Raw genomic sequence first — 18,630 nt, 5'->3', positions numbered from 1 at the left:
CTCAACAGCTCCCACAAGAGGATGAGTAATCTCTAGATGTAAAGTATGTTGATACCATGTTGGTCGGTTGAAGAATCTCTGATAATGCTATCAGTTTTCATCCTCACTAGACTGGTCATGACCACACGTTAGTAACACCATCTGAGTCTGGAAGTTGATGGGTAACCATAGTGGGTCTGGCAGGCTGTCCCAAGTCATCACCTTGATTTCAGAGAAGGGTAGTGACATTAAGCTAGGAAGGCCCCTGTGTCCTGGATCTCCTGTGACTTCCCAGGTCTTCTGAATCATAAGCTGTTGCAGTAACTTAGAAGGGTGTGTGTGGTTCCAGAAAAGCTGAGGTCTGCAATGTTGCAAACCTAGATCAGATTCTTACCAAAAGGTGGCGTGAGGAAGATGTACTGAGTCTTCAAATACCCCTCTTTGGACTTGGAGGTATCAAACATTTTTGCATTTATTAATATTTATTTTTTTAGCAGCCTTCTTTAATGTTATTCCAGCTTGCCTTACATATTCTTCATGTAGTTAAAGTATGTTGTGGGAACAGTGACTTCTTAGACTTAAGTTACAGAATTAGGTGGCATCTCGAGCAGCACTGGGCTGATGGGGTGGGAGATGGCCCAAGCAAGCCACTTCCTCCTGTGACCACACTTCCAGACAGTCCAGAGATGGCTGAAGTCCAGCTCACCGGCCACAGAAGCTTGACTCCACTAACTCCGCATTGCAGGAGCATGGGAGGTGCTTGAGTTTCTCAGTGACCTGCAGAAGTAACATTGACGGCCTCCTTTCCTCAAAGGATGCTTATGGGAGGTAGTTGAGTGAAGACTTGTTTTAAGGCCGTAGGACTCACTTGGCCATCAGTGTTTAGTGTGCTGTTCTCCACACCAGGAGGAGATAAGGAGACATTGTACTCCATTATACTGCGAGGAAAGGTGCCAGCACGTGCTGTGCTGGCAGGCCTCAGCTGAGAGGCCTCCTGGGTGGCATAAAGTGCATTGTGTCAAATATGAGTCATGTTTGATTCAGTAAAAGTGACAAAGCTGTGTGTGAGACATGGTCAGATGGTAACCCATCTCTTCCCCTGCGTTCTGTGAGACAAGCTACAATCATGCACTGTAATCGCAGATGGTGGGCCAGTACGACCTGAAGTAGCCCCTGCAGCCCTCTATCTGTACAAGATGGGTCACACCTGCTCTCCGTAGCACTGGGGTGTTACCTGTGTTGGCGCCTACAGCCTAGCCCACAGTAGGTGCCCATGGTACTCATCTTTTCTAAGGTCAATCAAACCCTAGCATATTTCCAGGTTAGATGGGGATGGCGATCTATTTTTACTGCAGTCTCACAAAATAGTTCAGATTTCTGCAAAAATGAGATCTGTTCTCACCTCAGTTCAGGTCATGCTGCTGTGTTTAGTGATTCACTTTCTGTCTGCCCAAGGGTGGGGCTTAACACAAAATAAATGCAGTTACTGGATGTGAGCCATGGCATCACAGAGCACGGGTGTTCTGTCAGGAGGGGCTGGGTCACACTGGGGTGACCATAGATCTCAGTGGTTCCAAATGACAAAGGCTCATTTCTCTCTTACTCCAACAAAGTTCAGGGGGCTCTGCTCAGCAGCATCAATGGAGATGCTGGGTCATCTGCCCCCCACTTGGGAGGGCCAGCACTAACATTTGCTTCCGGCTGGAAGTGACATACCACTCATTATTTTGGCTAAAGCAAAGTCACACGTTCACAACTAACTTCAAGGGGGCAGGAAGGAGAAATAACCAGTGGTAAACAGCGGATGTCTGCCAATTCCTATTAAGACTAGCCCGGTCCTGTCCTGTGAAGTTTGACTTTACAAGACCTCTTAGTGAAGAGGCTAGTTACAGGAACTGTCAAGTAGTGATTTGTTATGTAGAAAAGAGCCTTCACCCTCTTCACCAGTGGCCTGGCCTTGCGGTCCCGCTGGATTCCCAGTCTGAGAGCCCTTCTCTCCATGCTGGGCCAGGCAGCTGGCCCAGGCTCTGGGTCTAAGTCCCTATGTAAGGAAGCTCAGCGGCTCTCAGAACCCACCCAACCCGGTGTCCCCTTACCCACCAACAGCTTGATGGAAGACTAAAGGTCATTTTCTGTGGCTCCTCTGGCAAATCTCAGCCAAGTTGTTCCGGAAGGCTGGGACCCACTAGCCTAGAACATGATGTAGGGAAGTGAAAGATTCTGATGGAGGTCTAAGTGCTTGTTGCAAATGGGGATGATGGCTTTTCTTTACGTATGCATTACATTTAGGCCCAGAAGAATTCTGGCTACCACCCTTAAAGCTTGCAATTCAAGAAAAGCCCCTTTCCTCTCAGTTCTTTTAGTGAGCTGCAGGGGCTGTTCACCCAGGAAGGGACCAGAGACCAGAGCAATCCTTGTAAGAATACAAAGTAACAAATCTATCATATAAGTAGAGGCTGGAAGAGACAAAGTGTTTTATTATGAATAAATTGTTTCAAAGTTCAGTATTGCATTTTGAATATCAGGTAACACTGCACAGCTTCAGGTTTCATCACAAATAATGAAAGAACAGTTTCTAACTTCCCCGCTAATTCTCAGACATGACTGAACACTTAACAGAAGGTGAGGTTTATTTATTTTTGATGGCCTATTAGTTCTTTCAAGTCCTCCAGTAGAAAATCTCTCTCATCTGATCTGATTGGGTAGGACTGGCGATTCTCTGCTATTTCAATGTACTTTCTTTATTCCAGATGACTGAGAGTACAATTTGATTGCATTTGAGAGGGGCCTGCACCCATATATTTAGACAAGTGCACCATTCGGTGGCCATTAGAGTTGACACACCAGTTAAAGAACATCTTAACTGTATCTGAGACAGGGACATTATTCGTTGATCTCCTCTTCATCGTCTTCAAAAGCTTCTTCGCCATCATTGGCCGTAGCTTCTTGATACTGCTGGTACTCTGACACCAGGTCGTTCATGTTGCTCTCCGCTTCTGTGAACTCCATCTCATCCATGCCCTCTCCCGTAAACCAGTGTAGGAAGGCTTTCCGGCGAAACATGGCAGAAAACTGCTCCGAGATGCGCTTCAACAGTTCCTGGATGGCCGTGCTGTTGCCAATGAAGGTGGAGGCCATCTTGAGGCCCCGAGGAGGGATGTCACACACAGCCACCTTGACATTGTTGGGGATCCACTCTACAAAGTAGCTGCTGTTCTTGTTCTGGATGGCCAGCATCTGCTCGTCCACCTCTTTCATGGACATAGGACCCCGGAAGACAGTGGCCACGGTCAGGTAGCGCCCATGTCTTGGATCACAGGCTGCCATCATGTTCTTAGCATCAAACATCTGCTGAGTCAGTTCTGGCACTGTGAGGGCCCGGTACTGCTGACTGCCTCTGGCAGTCAAGGGGGCAAAGCCAGGCATGAAGAAGTGGAGACGGGGGAAAGGGACCATGTTCACTGCAAGCTTGCGGAGGTCAGCATTGAGTTGGCCCGGGAAGCGTAGTGAGGTGGTGACTCCGCTCATGGTGGCCGACACTAGGTGATTGAGGTCCCCATAAGTTGGCGTGGTGAGCTTCAGGGTGCGGAAGCAGATGTCATACAGGGCCTCATTGTCGATGCAGTAGGTCTCATCTGTGTTCTCCACCAGCTGGTGGACTGACAGGGTGGCGTTATAGGGCTCCACCACAGTGTCTGAGACCTTGGGGGAGGGCATCACGCTGAAGGTATTCATGATCCTGTCGGGATACTCCTCTCGGATTTTGCTGATAAGCAGCGTGCCCATGCCCGACCCTGTTCCTCCCCCCAGGGAGTGGGTCAGCTGGAAGCCCTGCAGGCAGTCACAGTGCTCACACTCTTTCCTCACTACGTCAAGCACTGAATCCACCAGCTCTGCTCCTTCTGTGTAGTGCCCCTTCGCCCAGTTGTTCCCTGCACCGGTTTGTCCTGGAATAAGCAAAAGAGAGTAGCATGCAATTTAAATAGGGTGAGACAAGAGGGACCCGCTCATTGACATTAATACTTTTTAAATGGTGATGGAAAAAAATGTGTTATGAAGCAATTAGATAATATGGTATTGGTCACAGGAGGTGGAAAAACAGGCAACCACCAACACTGTTGGTTCGCAAATGAATTAGTACACCTCTTTAGATAAGTTAAATACCTACCAATTTTTAAAATGGACATATATTTTGACCAGGCAATTCCATTCTCATTTTTTAATAGGTAATTCTCAAACATGGTAAAATTCAAAGGAAAAAAAACATATACAAAAAAAAAAAAAAAAAAAGGGCCAGCCGAGTGGCGCATTGGTTAAGAACTGGCTGGGGAAGCCAGCTCTGAGCAGCAGGGCCCTGGTTCAGATCCCACATGAGGGTCAGTGACGCTGCGCCCTCTACAGCTAAGATGGGATGTGAACAGAATGTACCTGAAATTACACACAAGAATCTGAGAGTGGCTGCCTCTGGGAAGAGCCTGGGTGGGCACCAGCTTGGGTAGGCAGGAAATCAAGTTTTCACTGTACACCCCTTTGTTCCTTTTATATCCTGAACTGTGTAAATGTTTTTTGGGGTTTTCTTAGCTGAGCCATCCTGCCACCTTTTGGCAGCTCAGCGGCAACTCAGCTCGGGCAGGACTCGAACCACTGTTGCTCAGAGCTCGCACTCTTGAGCGCGCTCTTAACCAACTGAGCCACTCGGCCGGCCCCCGTGTAAATGTTTTACCTAGCTTACTCGCAAAATAAATGGCTTTAACTTTTTAAAAAATGCATTTTGGAAATAAATTGGAGAAATACACACTGAACTAATAACTATGCTTTTCTCTGAAGAATGGGATTATACAAAGTTTCAACATTATATATTTGCTTATAAAAATTTAACTAAACATACATGTATTTTATGATAATCGAAAGAAAATTATGAAAACACGCCTTTAAGGAAAATTTTGAAGTGTCATCAGTAAGTGGAAAATTATTAAATGATGACACACACACACACAGACACACACACAATGGAAAGGCACTGTGTCTGTCATGGTGGATGTCTGAGATGTTAATGACCTTTTCAAAAACCTGCAAAATGGTATGTGTAGCATGATCCTATTTTCCAAAAACAAAGTCAACTGTGTGTGTGTGTGTGTGTGTGTGTGTGTGTGTGTGTGCGCGCGCGCATGCATGCGCACACGAAGTACAGGGATACATAGAAAAGGTCAGGCAGGACACACCTCCACCATCTACAGCACTTATCCCCAGGGACTAAAGTCTCAGGGATGGGGGGTTTTGTATTTACACTATACACTCACGTATTGTTTGAAAATAAAAACATGTTAAAAGTTTGTTTTAACTTTGTAATGAAAATATTAAACATGTTTAAGTATTAAATAGTGATGTTTCCAGGAGGGCAGAACTGCCCATCTGAAGCAGATCAGGGCTGGTCCCTGTGCTTGTCTGTCTTAGTTCCACCTTTCAAGTGAGCTCTGCTTCACTCCTGCTGTCTTTGTCCCATCTGTAAGGGTGAAATTCAGGAAATCTATAATGCAGTTAGACTTAGCTAGCTATAGGTCTGACTCACCGCATAGCTTGCTGTTTAACCACCTAAAATTAGGCTTAGTTTGTTTGCAGTTTGATCCATCCTGATATTCATCTCTTTTCTCTTTGTTTCTCCCCTCACTGATTAACTGAAGAACTCTGTTCCCTTTCTCAAGTAAACCCTTACTTGTCGTTAATTAACAACATCCTAACCCGGGAAAGAGCAATTTCTTAATCTTCAGGGGCTCAGACACTGGAATCCAATTTACAACTTCTTGCAGTTTTACTGGTGATGCATTAAAGTCCCAGGCCACTATGGCTGAGTCTGGAGTCCGGAGATAACATCTTTTTCAAACAGATCAGACCCCAGGAAGGATGTGAGCCCTCAAAACTGCCTGACCGTAACTACAATATGGCCTCAAGGATAGAAAAGATAGTCTGGGGAATATAATCAATAATGTTGTAAATATTTTTAGGGGGCCAGATGGACTCTTGTCTTGTTAGGGAGACCACTTCATAGTCGGTATAGAGGCCTGACCACCGCACTGTATTTCTGAAGCTGATGTTGAATAGTATTGTATGTCAACTATAATTATATATACATATAGTCACGGGACATGGAGTAGAGTGTGGGAATGGAGTCAATGGAATTGTAACAGATAAGTATGATATCAGGGGTGGGAGGGCAGTAGATGGGGTAGGGGGGCTGTTTCTGTGTGAGGGATGAAAAGGAAAACTATTGCATTGTTCTGTACACCTGAAACTAACAATAAAACAAAATAAATAAAATAAAAGTATAATCAATTTGCTTGTACACTTCAAGCAGTAACCCCAAACAGTGCTTATATTGATTTAAGCAGCTATGCTTGAAAGTTTGCCATTAAAAAGGAATTTAAATGCTGAAAAAAAAAAAACTGCCTGACCAACTCCCCCTTTCCTATATAAGAAAAATCTAACCTGAAGTTAGGTGCAGCTGTCCATTCTCAGACTCTGGACCCTGCCCTGGCGAACCTCCCCCGGCCAACACTGGTGTTTCTCTTCTTACTACCCGAGGCAGCTGTCATCTTTGGACACTGCCATGGACTGCCATGGGTATTTTCTCTCTTACTAACTTTAATAAAACCTTTCTTCACTCTCCCACTTTACAGAGTCTTGTGTGAATGCTTTCACCTTTTGTGAATGACCAGGGGTTAATTCCACGCCACCCACCATTTAAGCCAGTCAAAAGCACCAAGGCGGGCCAGCCTAGTGGCGCGATGGTTAAGAACTGGCTTGGGACACCAGAGGACCCCGGTTCGGATCCCACATATGAGGGCCAGTGACACTGCCTTCCACAGCTAAGATGCTGAACAACAGCTCAACCTGAAGCTGGGCTGCTGTGAGTCGCTGGCGACGGCGTAGGCTGCAGCCCCTGTGGCAGTGGGTTGCCATGGGCTACCATGTGTAGCCAGCAGCCAGCGTGAGCGGCCAGCAGCCGCCGTGAGCGGCCATCCAGAAGCCGGCGACTGATGTGCCTCGCCCAGGAAGAGCGCGATGATGGTGCCAACTTGGGCCAGTGAAGCAACGTCCTCCACAACTAGACTGAAGAACAAAACGACAGCAACTTGTCTGTTCCCCTTCCCCCAATTCCCCAGCATTGTTCCCATCCCTCCAATTCCCCAATAAAAATCTTTTAAAAAAAAAGCACCAAGGCTATTGGGTATGGCAGGACCTATGGCTCAAAGTAAATGATGTAGAGATAATATATCTACTTAATAATAAACTGTAAGAACAGCCTCTCCATGCTTGCATCAGACCCTGAAGGCATTGGCAACTTCAGCCCCCGTCAGGTGGCCATTACCTTGTCTTTCAGAGATTCTCTTTCTTCCTGCTCAGTTGGGTCACGCAATGAAACCTGGCTGGCTGCCTTCTCTTACCAGACTTGAAAATGGTTATTGTCCTTCCTATGCCCCCACTAATTCCTGTCCATCCCCCCCCCCAACCCAGCAGGCAGCAGACTGGCCAGACCATAGGGGAGGCACCAGAGACTGGAATGAGAACAAACCAGGCACCTGGGAGAACAAACTTGGGGCTAGCCTTATACTCAGGGTTAGCCTGTTATACTTGGGTCTCAAAAAAAAAGACTGAGTGCAATTGTCACAAAGAGAATAGGAATTATTTCATTAAAATAGAGTAGAAACTACTAACTGAAAATAAGCAGGTGGCTTTAGGCAGATAAACAGCCACAGTAAATCAAAGTCACTCTGGGCCTAAGTGTACAGAGATTCTGAACTTGACCCTTCCTCTTCCTCCAGGTTCCACCATTCACTCAGCTACATCAATATTTATAGCATGGTCAGCCATAAAGTTTTTTCTGCTCTTGACAAAAGGAGGAAGCTGGTGACTTCAGAAAATATTTTGCCACTGTCTCATAGCAACAGACGTTCCCAATTAAATATTTGGGGGTCATGAGTTGAACATCTTTTGTAATGCGATGTTGTGACATTAATCAGCAGCTCCAGACAGTAGAACACAAAGCTGCAATCTTTAAACTTCGGCAGTCAGGCTGCAACAAATCCCCAGGGTTTTCTTAGAGTCCAACCTCCAGCTCACACTAGGGGTTGAATCAAGTCTTAAGGTTGTGTAAGTGCTCCCTGACTCTCTCCTAGCCCTGAATCTGGAGGAAAAAGGTACAAGTGCAGAAAGAGGATTGAAGGAAAGTTTCTTTCTGGTGTTTCATTTTCTCCAGCAAGACGCTTTTCCACTATCTTATTGTGCAGCCAGCAATGTTAAGTTTTTTTTAAAAAATATACCCATGTTCAAAACTCAAATGCAGATCACTTGCACTTTTAGAATTATACATACTTCAAATCTGTTTTGTGTTTTTCTAAACTGTTTCAAACTGTATTTGAAAATGGACTGACACTGATTTATTTTACCAACTCTGAAACCATGAGGTAGAAAGCCATCTCCCTTTCACAGAGTTCTGCCTCTTTTATTAACTGGAGACTGATGTAAAAACAACTATTTAGCCAAACAATATATTTATATATTCTGAATACTCCCTACATTCTACATAACAAATGTGCTATTTTAACAAAATAAGCATATTCACTTAAAAAATTCACAATTCTTAATTAAAGAGTGTCAATTTAAAAAAATACTATTAAATAAAGCTATTTCACATTACAATCTGTTAAAAATTTTAAATATTTTTAATCAAAAATAGGGATCATATTCTGACAAGAAGCAAAGATGCAAGAAGTAATTCTGGAAAATATTTAAATGCCAAATATCATATCTAACATTTTTCAAGGTTTACAAGGACAGTAACTTAGATAATTAAATGGTTACTATAAATCTGTCTTAATTTGTTCTTAAACTTTTTGATCCCATTTATTGACACCTGGAAAGACAAGACCAGATCTTCCTTAAACGTGCAATATTCAGTTTAAATAAATAAAACCACAGGGCCAGCCGAGTGGTGCGTTGGTTAAGAGCTGGCTTGGGACTCCAGCTCTGAGCAGCAGGGCTCCGGTTCGGATCCCATATGCGGGCCAGTGATGCTGTGCCCTCTACAGCTAAGATGGTGAACAACAGCTCAACCTGGAACTGGGCTGTCATGAGTAGGCAACGGCGTAGGCTGCAGCCCCTGTTGCAGTGGGCTGCCGTAAGCTACCGTGTGTAGCCCACAGCCAACGTGAGTGGCCGGCAGCGGGTGTGAGCTGCCAAGAGCCGCCGACCCATCTGCCTCACCCAGGAAGAGTGCAATGATAATACCAGGAAGAGCACAATAATACCAACATGGGCCAGTGAAGCAACATCCTCCACAACTAGACTGAAGAACAAAAGGACAGCTACGTGTCTGTTCCCCTTCCCCCGATTCCACAGCTCTGTTCTCCTCTCCCAATTCCCCAATTTAAAAAATCTTTAAAAAAATAAATAAAAATGAGTTAAACCACAGAAAACTTCCACAATTGCTGAAGCTGCTGCTCTGAGAAATCAGCTTATCATGTCAATAGTTTGTGATGATTCAATTACATAAAAATCAGTTCACAGATTCCACTCTCTTTAAAACTGCAATAGCTCCTAAATGCACAAGAGTTAGGCTAAGAGTGAGGCCTGACTCCTGAGCAGATGTCTGGGCTGGGAAAGTGAAAAAGTGAGGCAGAAAAAGCACACGGCCTCTGGTGTCCTACCAGAGACCTTCTCCAGAAAGTGCATGAACAGCTGCCACAGCTTCATTATGACATTTCTTATGACAGGTTTAAGGCATGTAAAAGGATATGAAGAATAATGTAATGAATACCTACTTACCTACCATCCATTTTAAGAAATAAAACATACCAATGTTACACAAAGCCTAAAATAACAAGTATGAGTTTGAACATCTTAAGTTTAAACAACATAGAATTCGGTCATTTTTTTCTATTTTCTCTCAAAACACAGTAAGTGTTTCAGTTAACCAACTTTCTCCAAGGAAACAGGGTTCACCGAGTTTCATTTAATACTGTCTTTAGGTTTCTTTATGTATATCCTGTTTATATGTGTGTGTACAACTTTCTTCCTTTATACTGAAACTTTATACATAGAATAGCCAGATTCAGAATTGTTTTTACATTTCCTAAAGCAGTTCTTAAAGCATTGTCAATTATATTGCTCAGAGTCCTTCACAGAATAAACGGTTGATACATTTCTTGTAAGTTTAATTTCAGGCAAAAGCAGAGCAAAAACTGCTCTCAAACACTGTTGGTGGCATTAACTGACTGGAAAGACTATGGCAAAAAGTATAAAGGGTTTCAATATGTTCAAACTCTTTCACCCAGTAATTTTACTTTTGAGAAACTATTCTGTGATCAGAGTAAGAAACAGACAAATTTATGTGAACCAAGATGTAAACATCTAAACTCTCTATTACTGTGTTCTTTATAACAGCAAAAATTGATAGGAAATAATTCCCTGATTATTGGCCATTGTTAAGTAAATAATTAGACATTATGTGGCTATTTAAAAAGACAGATTTTAGAAACTACACATTAATATGGAATATGGCTTATAGTGTAATATTCAGTGGAAAAAAAAGATAAAAAGTAATAGTGTTTACAACTAATGAAAATCAGAAAAAAGAAACAAAGGGTGAAAATACACCTCAATGCCAACAAGGATTATGCTATGATGAGCATATAGAATAATTTTTTATTCTGGTATTTAATTTTTAATAATGTGGCTATATATTAGTTTTTGTCAAAAAAAGCAAAGTAAAAATTTAAAAATAAAATAATAATGAATGGAGGAGGATCTCCCTTTTTTTAAAATTTTTATTTTCTAAGATTTTTATTGGGGAATTGAGGGAAGGGGAACAGACAAGTTGCTATCCTTTTGTTCTTCAGTCTAGTTGTGGAGGACGTTGCTTCACTGGCCCATGTTGGTATTTTCATTGTGCTCTTCCCAGGTGAGGCAGTTGCTCACCGGCCATTGGATGGCCGCTCACGACGTTTCACGGCAGCCACTCATGGTAGTTTATGGCAGCCCACCGCAGCAGGGGCTGCAGCCTACACTATTGCCGGCAACTTACAGCAGCCCCTGTCGAGCTGTTGTTCACCATCTTAGCTGTAGAGGGCGCAGCATCACTGACCCTCATATGTGGGATCCGAACCCGGGCCTTGCTGTTCAGAGCTGGCGTCCCAAGCCAACACCTAATCAACGCACCACTTGGCCAGCCCAGAGGATCTCCCTTTTTAAAAGAATGGATATATCCTTGAGATGATGACAACCATGTCCCTTACTGTACTTTTTTTGAATTTAGTTGCTGGAAACCCAGAACTTAAATTATCAGTCACAACTGAATTAATGCTCATGGTTGACTGTGTTTTAAATAGCCATATTTTATGGCTATTTTTAATATACGAGGTTGTTTCATATCCTTCTTAGAAGCAAGAAAGATCATGTATTTTATATAAAGCCTTAACATTTTTATATAGAAACTCACATATTCACTTCTAATGTGCCTCAGGAAGGACACCAATGAAGTCAGCAGCAGGACTTGACCCCCTGAGAGGGAAACTAGGACAGAGATGGAAGGGACTAGCTTTTCACTGAATAATCTTCAGTACTTTTTGAATTTCGTACCACGTACATACTCGTATATGTACTGCCTATCAAAAAGAATTGTACGGCCGGCCAAGTGGCGTGTTGGTTGAGTTGGCTTGGGATGCCAGCTCTGAGCAGCAGGGCCCTGGTTTGGATCCCACATGTGGGCCAGTGACGCTACGCCCTCTAGAGCTAAGATGGTGAACAACAGCTCGACCTGGAGCTGGGCTGCTGTGAGTTGCCAGCAACGGCTTAAGCTGCAGTGGGACTGGCCAGCACCTGGCATGAGCTGCTGTGAGCCGCCGTGAGCGACTGCCTCACCCGAAAGAGAGCAATGATAATACCAACATGGGCCAGTGAAGCGACGTCCTCCACAACTAGACTGAAGAACAAAAAGGATAGCAACTTGTCTGTTCCCCTTCCCTGATTCCCCAACGCTGTTCTCTTCCCCCAATTCCCCAATAAAATCTTTAATAAAAAAAAAAAGTGTAATTTTCTTAACGATGAACTGTATTAATTTTGTTTGGTAAAGTTTACTGAGACCGATTGGATTCAGCCAACTGTTAATTCAGATTAGAGAAACCTTAGATGATATCCTCTCTGACTCTTACCTGAACCTTCAAAGGAAGAAATTGTGAGCATTCTATGTGAAGGTATAGTTTAATGGAGGTGGGCCCTTCATTCCAGGCTGCAAAGCTGAAGAAGTCCAGAGAAGAGAACCGAAGGTAGCACCGATCTGAAATTAGCCGCCAAGTTTCCCTTCTCCTGATTCGGTATTCTCTTTTGGCTACACTAGCTTAGCAACCCAGTGAGGTGGTCCAGAAAGAGTCTACAGCTGTCAAGAGTCTATACCCACTTAGTAAGAGAAAGCGAAAGATGGTGCTGATCTGTATAAACAAAGTGGGAAGGGACGTCCTTTTTCTTTCCTCAGCATACAGAATATTAATGTTATTCCAGTCAAGTCTTTATCAAAGAGTGCTGGGAGCACTCTGATGAAGGGGCTACAGAGTTCCTGGACACCACAGGAGGGCATGCAAAGGGGTTCAGCATTTTTAGAGACCAATATGCAATGTCCATGAGGCATATGCAAGCATTTCTGCAGGACAAACTCTTTGATCTGAAATGGTTGGATCAAAATTCGTGATTTGCTAAGCCTATTAAGTTGTTCTGTGAACAATGTTTAAAACTTTTATTACCCCAAATGCCTTCACCAACACTAGCTGTTAGCAGTTTTAAAAATACTAGCCAATCTGATAGGAGAAAAATATTATCTTGTTTTAATTGACTCCCCCTCATTTCCAATTACTAGTAAACTTTGTTCCTAGGTATTTGCAACTTTTATTGTTATACTGAATAGAATATTTCCCATTATATTTATAATTGATTATTGCCTTTCAGGTGATCAATTTGTCCCAGATTGCCTGGGACAGTACCAGTTTCAGCACTGAAAGTACAGGGTCCTGATAACCCTCCCACCCCTACCAGCCCCAGGCAAATCAGGACAGTTGGTCACTCTATAGCAATAATGTCTGAGTGTTTTTATCTTGTGTCTGGCTGCCTTACTGAGGACATAAGTGCTAGTCATTGTTCAGCTGATCACCCATCTGGAAAATCCAAGAGAGTCATTCAATCTACAAATTACAATATTGTCTTTTCCCCTAAATGATTTGTATCTTTTCTCTCGTTCTGGCCTTTGTGCACTGGCCAGAGCCTTCAGAACATGGAAAAACAGAAGAGACAACGAACATCTTTTTCTTATGCTTGACTTTGTTGGGAATACTTGTTTCACCAGTGAGTATAGATTTGGTATAAAACTCTTAAATAAAGGAAATTTCTTTCTATTTCCAGCTTATACAGAAGTTCTTGTTATCTTCTACAAATCAGGAACACACACTGAATTTTATCAGGTATTTTTGGGCATTAAGATGTTGTCTCTCTTAATTTATTAGCTAACTTCTTAATGTTGAACCACCTTTGCCTTCCTAGGATGTTGCTAATATTTACCAAGCATTTACTCTGTATGAGATCTTCTAAATACTTATGGTTTAAATAACAGAAGTTATTCTTAATGAAACCATCTCTACATGGTACCTTTTGAGGAAGTGATTGGAATGTAGATTTTTGGCATATTCAGTTTCTATACCACAGTGCCTGTTAGCCAGGAATCAGCCTTAAGATTATCTTATTTCCTTGTAAAACACTTTGCCTTTTATAGGTATGAAATAGTATTTGTTGATTGACTGGGGTATTTCTGTTGATAAGTAATCTTTTTTCCCCTCCAGGAACATTTCTTACTCAATAGTTGCAATGGTAGTTTTTGAGAAGTAATGTAAATGAGTATGTGGTAACTAACATTAAAATACAATTCAGGGGCCGGCCGAGTGGCATGTTAAGAGTTCTCTTGGGAGCAGGAGCACTGAGCAGCAGGGCCACCAGTTTGGATCCCACATGAGCCAGTGACACTGCCTTCTACAGCTAAGATGATGAACAACAGCTCGACCTGCAGCTACTGTGAGTGGCTAGCAGCCAGCGTGAGCGGCTGGTGGCATGAGCCGCCATGAGCAACCGTCCAATGCCCAGCGACCAATCTGCCTCAGCCAGGAGGAGCGCAATGATCACAATACTAACATGGGCCAGTGAAGTGACATCCTCCACAACTAGACTCAAGAACAAAAGGACAGCAACTTGTCTGTTCCCCTTCCCTGATTTCCCAACACTGTTCCCCTCCCCCAATTCCCCAATAAAATCTTTAAAAAACAACACAATTCAGATGGAAAACTTTCAAATGTGCCACCCATCCTGTAGGCTCTACTTCAGCTCTTAAGATAGAAACGTCTATGAATGGCCATGTGTTTGAATAGTAGCTTTTCATTTTCTGTCTTCATTCCACTAATGTGGTGGAATACCTATTACGTAAGTCCCTGAGCACAGCTATCCATTAGAACTTTCTGCTGTGACAGAACTGTTCTATATTTACACTCTCCAATATGGTAGGCACTAGCTACATGTAACTATTGAGCAATTGTAATGTATCTAGTACAAATGAAGAACTAATTTTAGTTAACTTTAATTAACTTAAATTTAAATAGCTACATGTTATTAGTGGCTACCACATTGGGCAGCAGAGTCTAGAAGCATCTTTGCTTGGGGCCAATTATGGTCTCTAGTTCAGCAAAAGGTAAAGAATATAAATGTCCCCATTTGTGTACTATAAAAATATTGGTAATTTAGGTTTTCTGATGTAAGAAAAGGGGTACCACAGAGCCTAGCCCTGGTCTACAAGTTATTATCAAAAGATTTACCTGTCCCATAGTTTTGTAGATTGTCATGGTTGGGAAGCAGATGATACCCAGAGGACTCATAAATATTTTGTGAATTATCATCTTGCTGAGTCACCTTTCTAACAGGTCACTGCCTGATTCTGCTACAAGGTAATTCATACACCAATAAAATCTTCCAAGATTCTGTGTCCTTTTGTATACTTTGAAGTAACCTTAACTCAAAACCATGGCTACAAGGTGATGGAGGCTGATAACACTAACTGTGCCACTTCATTTATTTTTATATAATTTTCTTTAGTAGTTTGCAGAGGGACAAATGCTATTATTATTTTTTAGGTAGAAGGGAGAGGATAATTTGCTCAATTCTGATAAAACAAAACTCATATGGTACCAGTCTTTAGAAAGAAAGCAGAATAACTCTATAGATAATGGAAAAGAAATACAGGTACAAACACACTGAAGTTAAAAGATAAGCAATATAGGAATGAAAAACAAATGATTATTATCATATTATAATAATTTATGAGGGGAGAAAGAAGTTAACACATTGAGGACAGGGCATTTAAATATATAGACGCAAATCTGTGTCACTGGTCCACAGTGTTAGTATCTTAAAAATTCTTTTTTAAATCAAGAACTATCAGTATAAACATTTCATTTAGACATAAAGGTTTTTCCCAAAGAAAAACTCAAGATTTAAAAAGAGCTGCCTGTGATGACGCTGGGAACTGTTGATTTCCATTTTAAGCTCTTCTATGACATGTAATGTTTTTAATATTGCACATAAATTAGTTTGATGTTTTAAAAAAAAGAAAAAAGCAGGAGAGATGGAACCTACCAAAGATGAAGTTGTCAGGCCGGAAGAGCTGCCCAAAAGGCCCAGAACGCACACTGTCCATGGTGCCTGGCTCCAGGTCCACCAGAGCAGCCCTGGGCACGTATTTCTGAGCTGGAAGAGAACAAAGTCCACCAACAAGGGTCATTTTCTGGTTTCTAGAGTAAGGGACTCCCCCACAGCAAGTCCCACTAGCACAGCTGCCTGGAATGTTTAAAGCAGGGTTTCTTCAGAGGGGGTACCGGGCTTTCTTGGAATCACAGAATCTTAGCACTGGGAGAACATAATCCCACCCTTGAATTATTCAGATGAGGAAACCAGCCTAGGAATGAACAGGCAGAGGAAGTTCTAGGAATAAGCAGGGTGAGAAATCAGGTCTTCTGACTTCCTGCCTCCTATATTTTCCAGTTTACCCTGACACCTCTTTCTTGTTGTGCAGTTTTACTTTATTAGCTCCATGGAAATAAACAGTATCTGTTGTGGCAAATTTCCGTGCTGCTGTGACATTCTTTCTGCTTTTTGGCACCTCCCTCATGCACACACATCAATGAACCCAAGCCACAGACTAAGCACCTCATTACAGGTACCATTCCATGGGCCATTTCCCAGGAGCTGCTCTTATTTATGAATGAGTGCTGCTGTGTAGCATTTTCATTTGTAATCACTCTTTCGTGCCAATTGGGTAAGAAAGTGTTCCCAGTGGAGGTAGGGTTAATATGACTAAACACAGGAACTGCTCTAAAACTCCTGTCCTGCTACGCACAAACCCAGATTGAAAAAAGGATGTAACTTCGCTGAACCTAAAGGTTAACAGACCATGCAAAGTATACTGGAATTTTCCTTAGTGCTATCTAGAAATTTTATCTTCTTTGTTCTGCTGTTACAGACCTATTGTCATAACTGCTTAATGAATAAAACCCAATGATTTACATATCTTGCTCTTCTCAGCTCTTGTGCAGACAAACAGCATGTGACTCCAAAAAACTGAAAGTGGTTATCTCTGGGAATATATGTCCTGTGTGGAAGGGTAGCATCTGTCATTTTCTGGCCGTTGTTTCAGTGTGTTAGTTTTTGTTGTTTTGAAGGACTTGTATCAGTTTTATAATAAAAATTGTTACAGAAATAATGTATACACGTAACCACAATGTTATATGTAGATATACAGGACACAACAATGCTATTCCCAAACTTGGATAAACCACAGCCTGGATTACCATTACCCAGAATTGTCTAGTTTCGGCTTCCAGGGAGTGTAAAGTCTTTTTGGAGGTCTACAAAGGGCCGGAAAAGTAACTTAAGGGAGTGTTTTTCAAATTTTTGGCCAAAAACCTCCATTGAGATACATCTTAAAACTGGAAAGAAAGAAGGAAGGAAGAAAGGAAGGAAGGAAAGAGAAAAGAAAGAAAGAAAGAAAGAAAGAAAGAAAGAAAGAAAGAAAGAAAGAAAGAAAGAAAAGAAAAGAAAAAAAGAAAAGAAAAGAAAAGAAAAGAAAAGCCAGCCGGGTATCACCCACTAAGTTGATTTCACAACACTAACGGGTTGTCTGGTTCAAAAGCTCAGACCTGCGCAGAATTGGGCTGTTTGAAATAAACTGACCGCGCATTTCCCGCCCCAGAGGGAGCGAGGGAGGAGCCGAGCATCCTGCTGTATTCCGGGAGAACTTTTCCGAGAGCAAACTACCCTAGCGTGAAGGCGCACGCTAAGCGCCAACGCCGGTCCGGGCGGAGATCCGGGAAGACGGGTCCCAGAGGGGGATGGCTGGGGTCCCAGAGAGGGGTGATCGGGGTTGGGGCAGGGTTGGCCGGGATCTCGGGGATTACGGGGGATGGCCCAGATTCGGAAGGGAGATGGCCGGGTTTCTACAGGGAAGGACGGGGTCCGGGAGGGGGATGGTCGGGGCCAGGATGGTCAGGGTCTGGGTGGGGATAGCCGGGGTCCAGCGGAGAAGGGGCAGGGTCCCAGAGAGGATGGCCTGGGTTCCAGCGGGGACCTGGCCGCACCAGGACACTTACACGATGACTCATTGTAGTAGACGTTGATTCTCTCCAGTTGCAGAGCCGAGTCACCCACGTAACCTCCGGCAGGATCGATACCATGTTCATCGCTGATCACTTCCCAAAACTTTGAGCAGGTCGACACGGGGGAACAAGGTCAGGATCCAGAGCCCAGGGCGCCCTCCCCCCATCCCGCGGCTCATCCCAGGGCTGGCCCGGCGGGGCGGGGGACTTGCAGCCGCGGCTGCCGAATTCCAGGCGCGCCTGAGCCTCCAGTGGCCGCTCCCAACTGAGGTGGGGGTGGGGGGAGGAGAGAGGGTGAGAAGCAAAGGGGTCCTGGGCTGTGACACCCCCTTCTCGGCAACGGCACCACTCCAGCACCTCCCGGGTGCCGTGCAAGGCAGGACTGGGGCAGAGCTGGTGCGCACTTGGGCGGGCCGCGCCGCGCCGCCCTCCCGCCCCAAGGGTCCAGCCGGGACGCCCCAGGCCTGCACTCTGCCCACCCGCAGGGACCCAGTGACCACCCGCCCCGCGCCCGACCCACCTTGGTGCCTATCTGGTTCCCGCACTGGCCCGCCTGGATGTGCACGATTTCCCTCATGGCCGGCGCCGGCTCTGCGTTCGGGGTACTCACTCTTCCGACCGCGGCGGCAACTGCGGGCCGGCGGCGAGCTCCGGAGACTGGACCCTCCGCCCTTCCTCCACCCTTTTCCCCTCCACCCCTGGCCGCCGGGACCAATGGCGGCGGGCCTCGCCTTCCCGGGCCGCGCCCTCTCCGCCCCTGCGGTCTTGCGCCTCCCCCAGCTCCTCCTGGCCTCTGCTCCTCGTACCCCTCAGGCCTCCCGGCCCGGCATCAGCGCCCCACTTCGGCTCGCCTACCTCTGGGCCGTCTTCTCGGGGCCTGCTCGACCCTGCGCGGTCCCAGAAGGGAGAGCAGACGGGACAG

General features: G+C 44.3%; 1 protein-coding gene across 1 annotated transcript; it reads right to left on the bottom strand.

The window, feature by feature from the left end:
• Positions 1–2,425: 2,425 nt before the first annotated feature.
• On the bottom strand, positions 2,426–18,373 carry TUBB6 (tubulin beta 6 class V). The gene is made up of 4 exons (XM_019627491.1): positions 18,229–18,373; positions 17,703–17,811; positions 15,694–15,804; positions 2,426–3,926 (listed from the first exon to the last, which is right to left on the bottom strand). Exons 1-4 carry the CDS (start codon positions 18,283–18,285, stop codon positions 2,863–2,865), a joined length of 1,341 nt encoding a protein of 446 aa, XP_019483036.1. The 5' UTR covers positions 18,286–18,373; the 3' UTR covers positions 2,426–2,862.
• Positions 18,374–18,630: the final 257 nt, after the last annotated feature.

The sequence above is a fragment of the Hipposideros armiger genome, unplaced genomic scaffold (genome assembly GCF_001890085.2).
Source record: "Hipposideros armiger isolate ML-2016 unplaced genomic scaffold, ASM189008v1 scaffold_735, whole genome shotgun sequence".
Classification (NCBI taxonomy): domain Eukaryota; kingdom Metazoa; phylum Chordata; class Mammalia; order Chiroptera; family Hipposideridae; genus Hipposideros; species Hipposideros armiger.
The sequence above is the reverse complement of the archived record's forward strand: the minus strand, read 5'-3'. Positions and strand labels throughout refer to the sequence as shown.

What these genes read in the sequence shown, in the direction of transcription:
- TUBB6 (XM_019627491.1), bottom strand. Translation starts at nt 18,285, where the DNA reads ATGAGGGAAATCGTGCACATCCAGGCGGGCCAGTGCGGGAACCAGATA. An exon ending in GGAACCAGATAGGCACCAAG is followed by an intron (nt 17,812 to 18,228) that starts GTGGGTCGGGCG and finishes ACCTGCTCAAAG; the next exon opens with TTTTGGGAAGTGATCAGCGA. An exon ending in CTACTACAATGAGTCATCGT is followed by an intron (nt 15,805 to 17,702) that starts GTAAGTGTCCTG and finishes GTTCTCTTCCAG; the next exon opens with CTCAGAAATACGTGCCCAGG.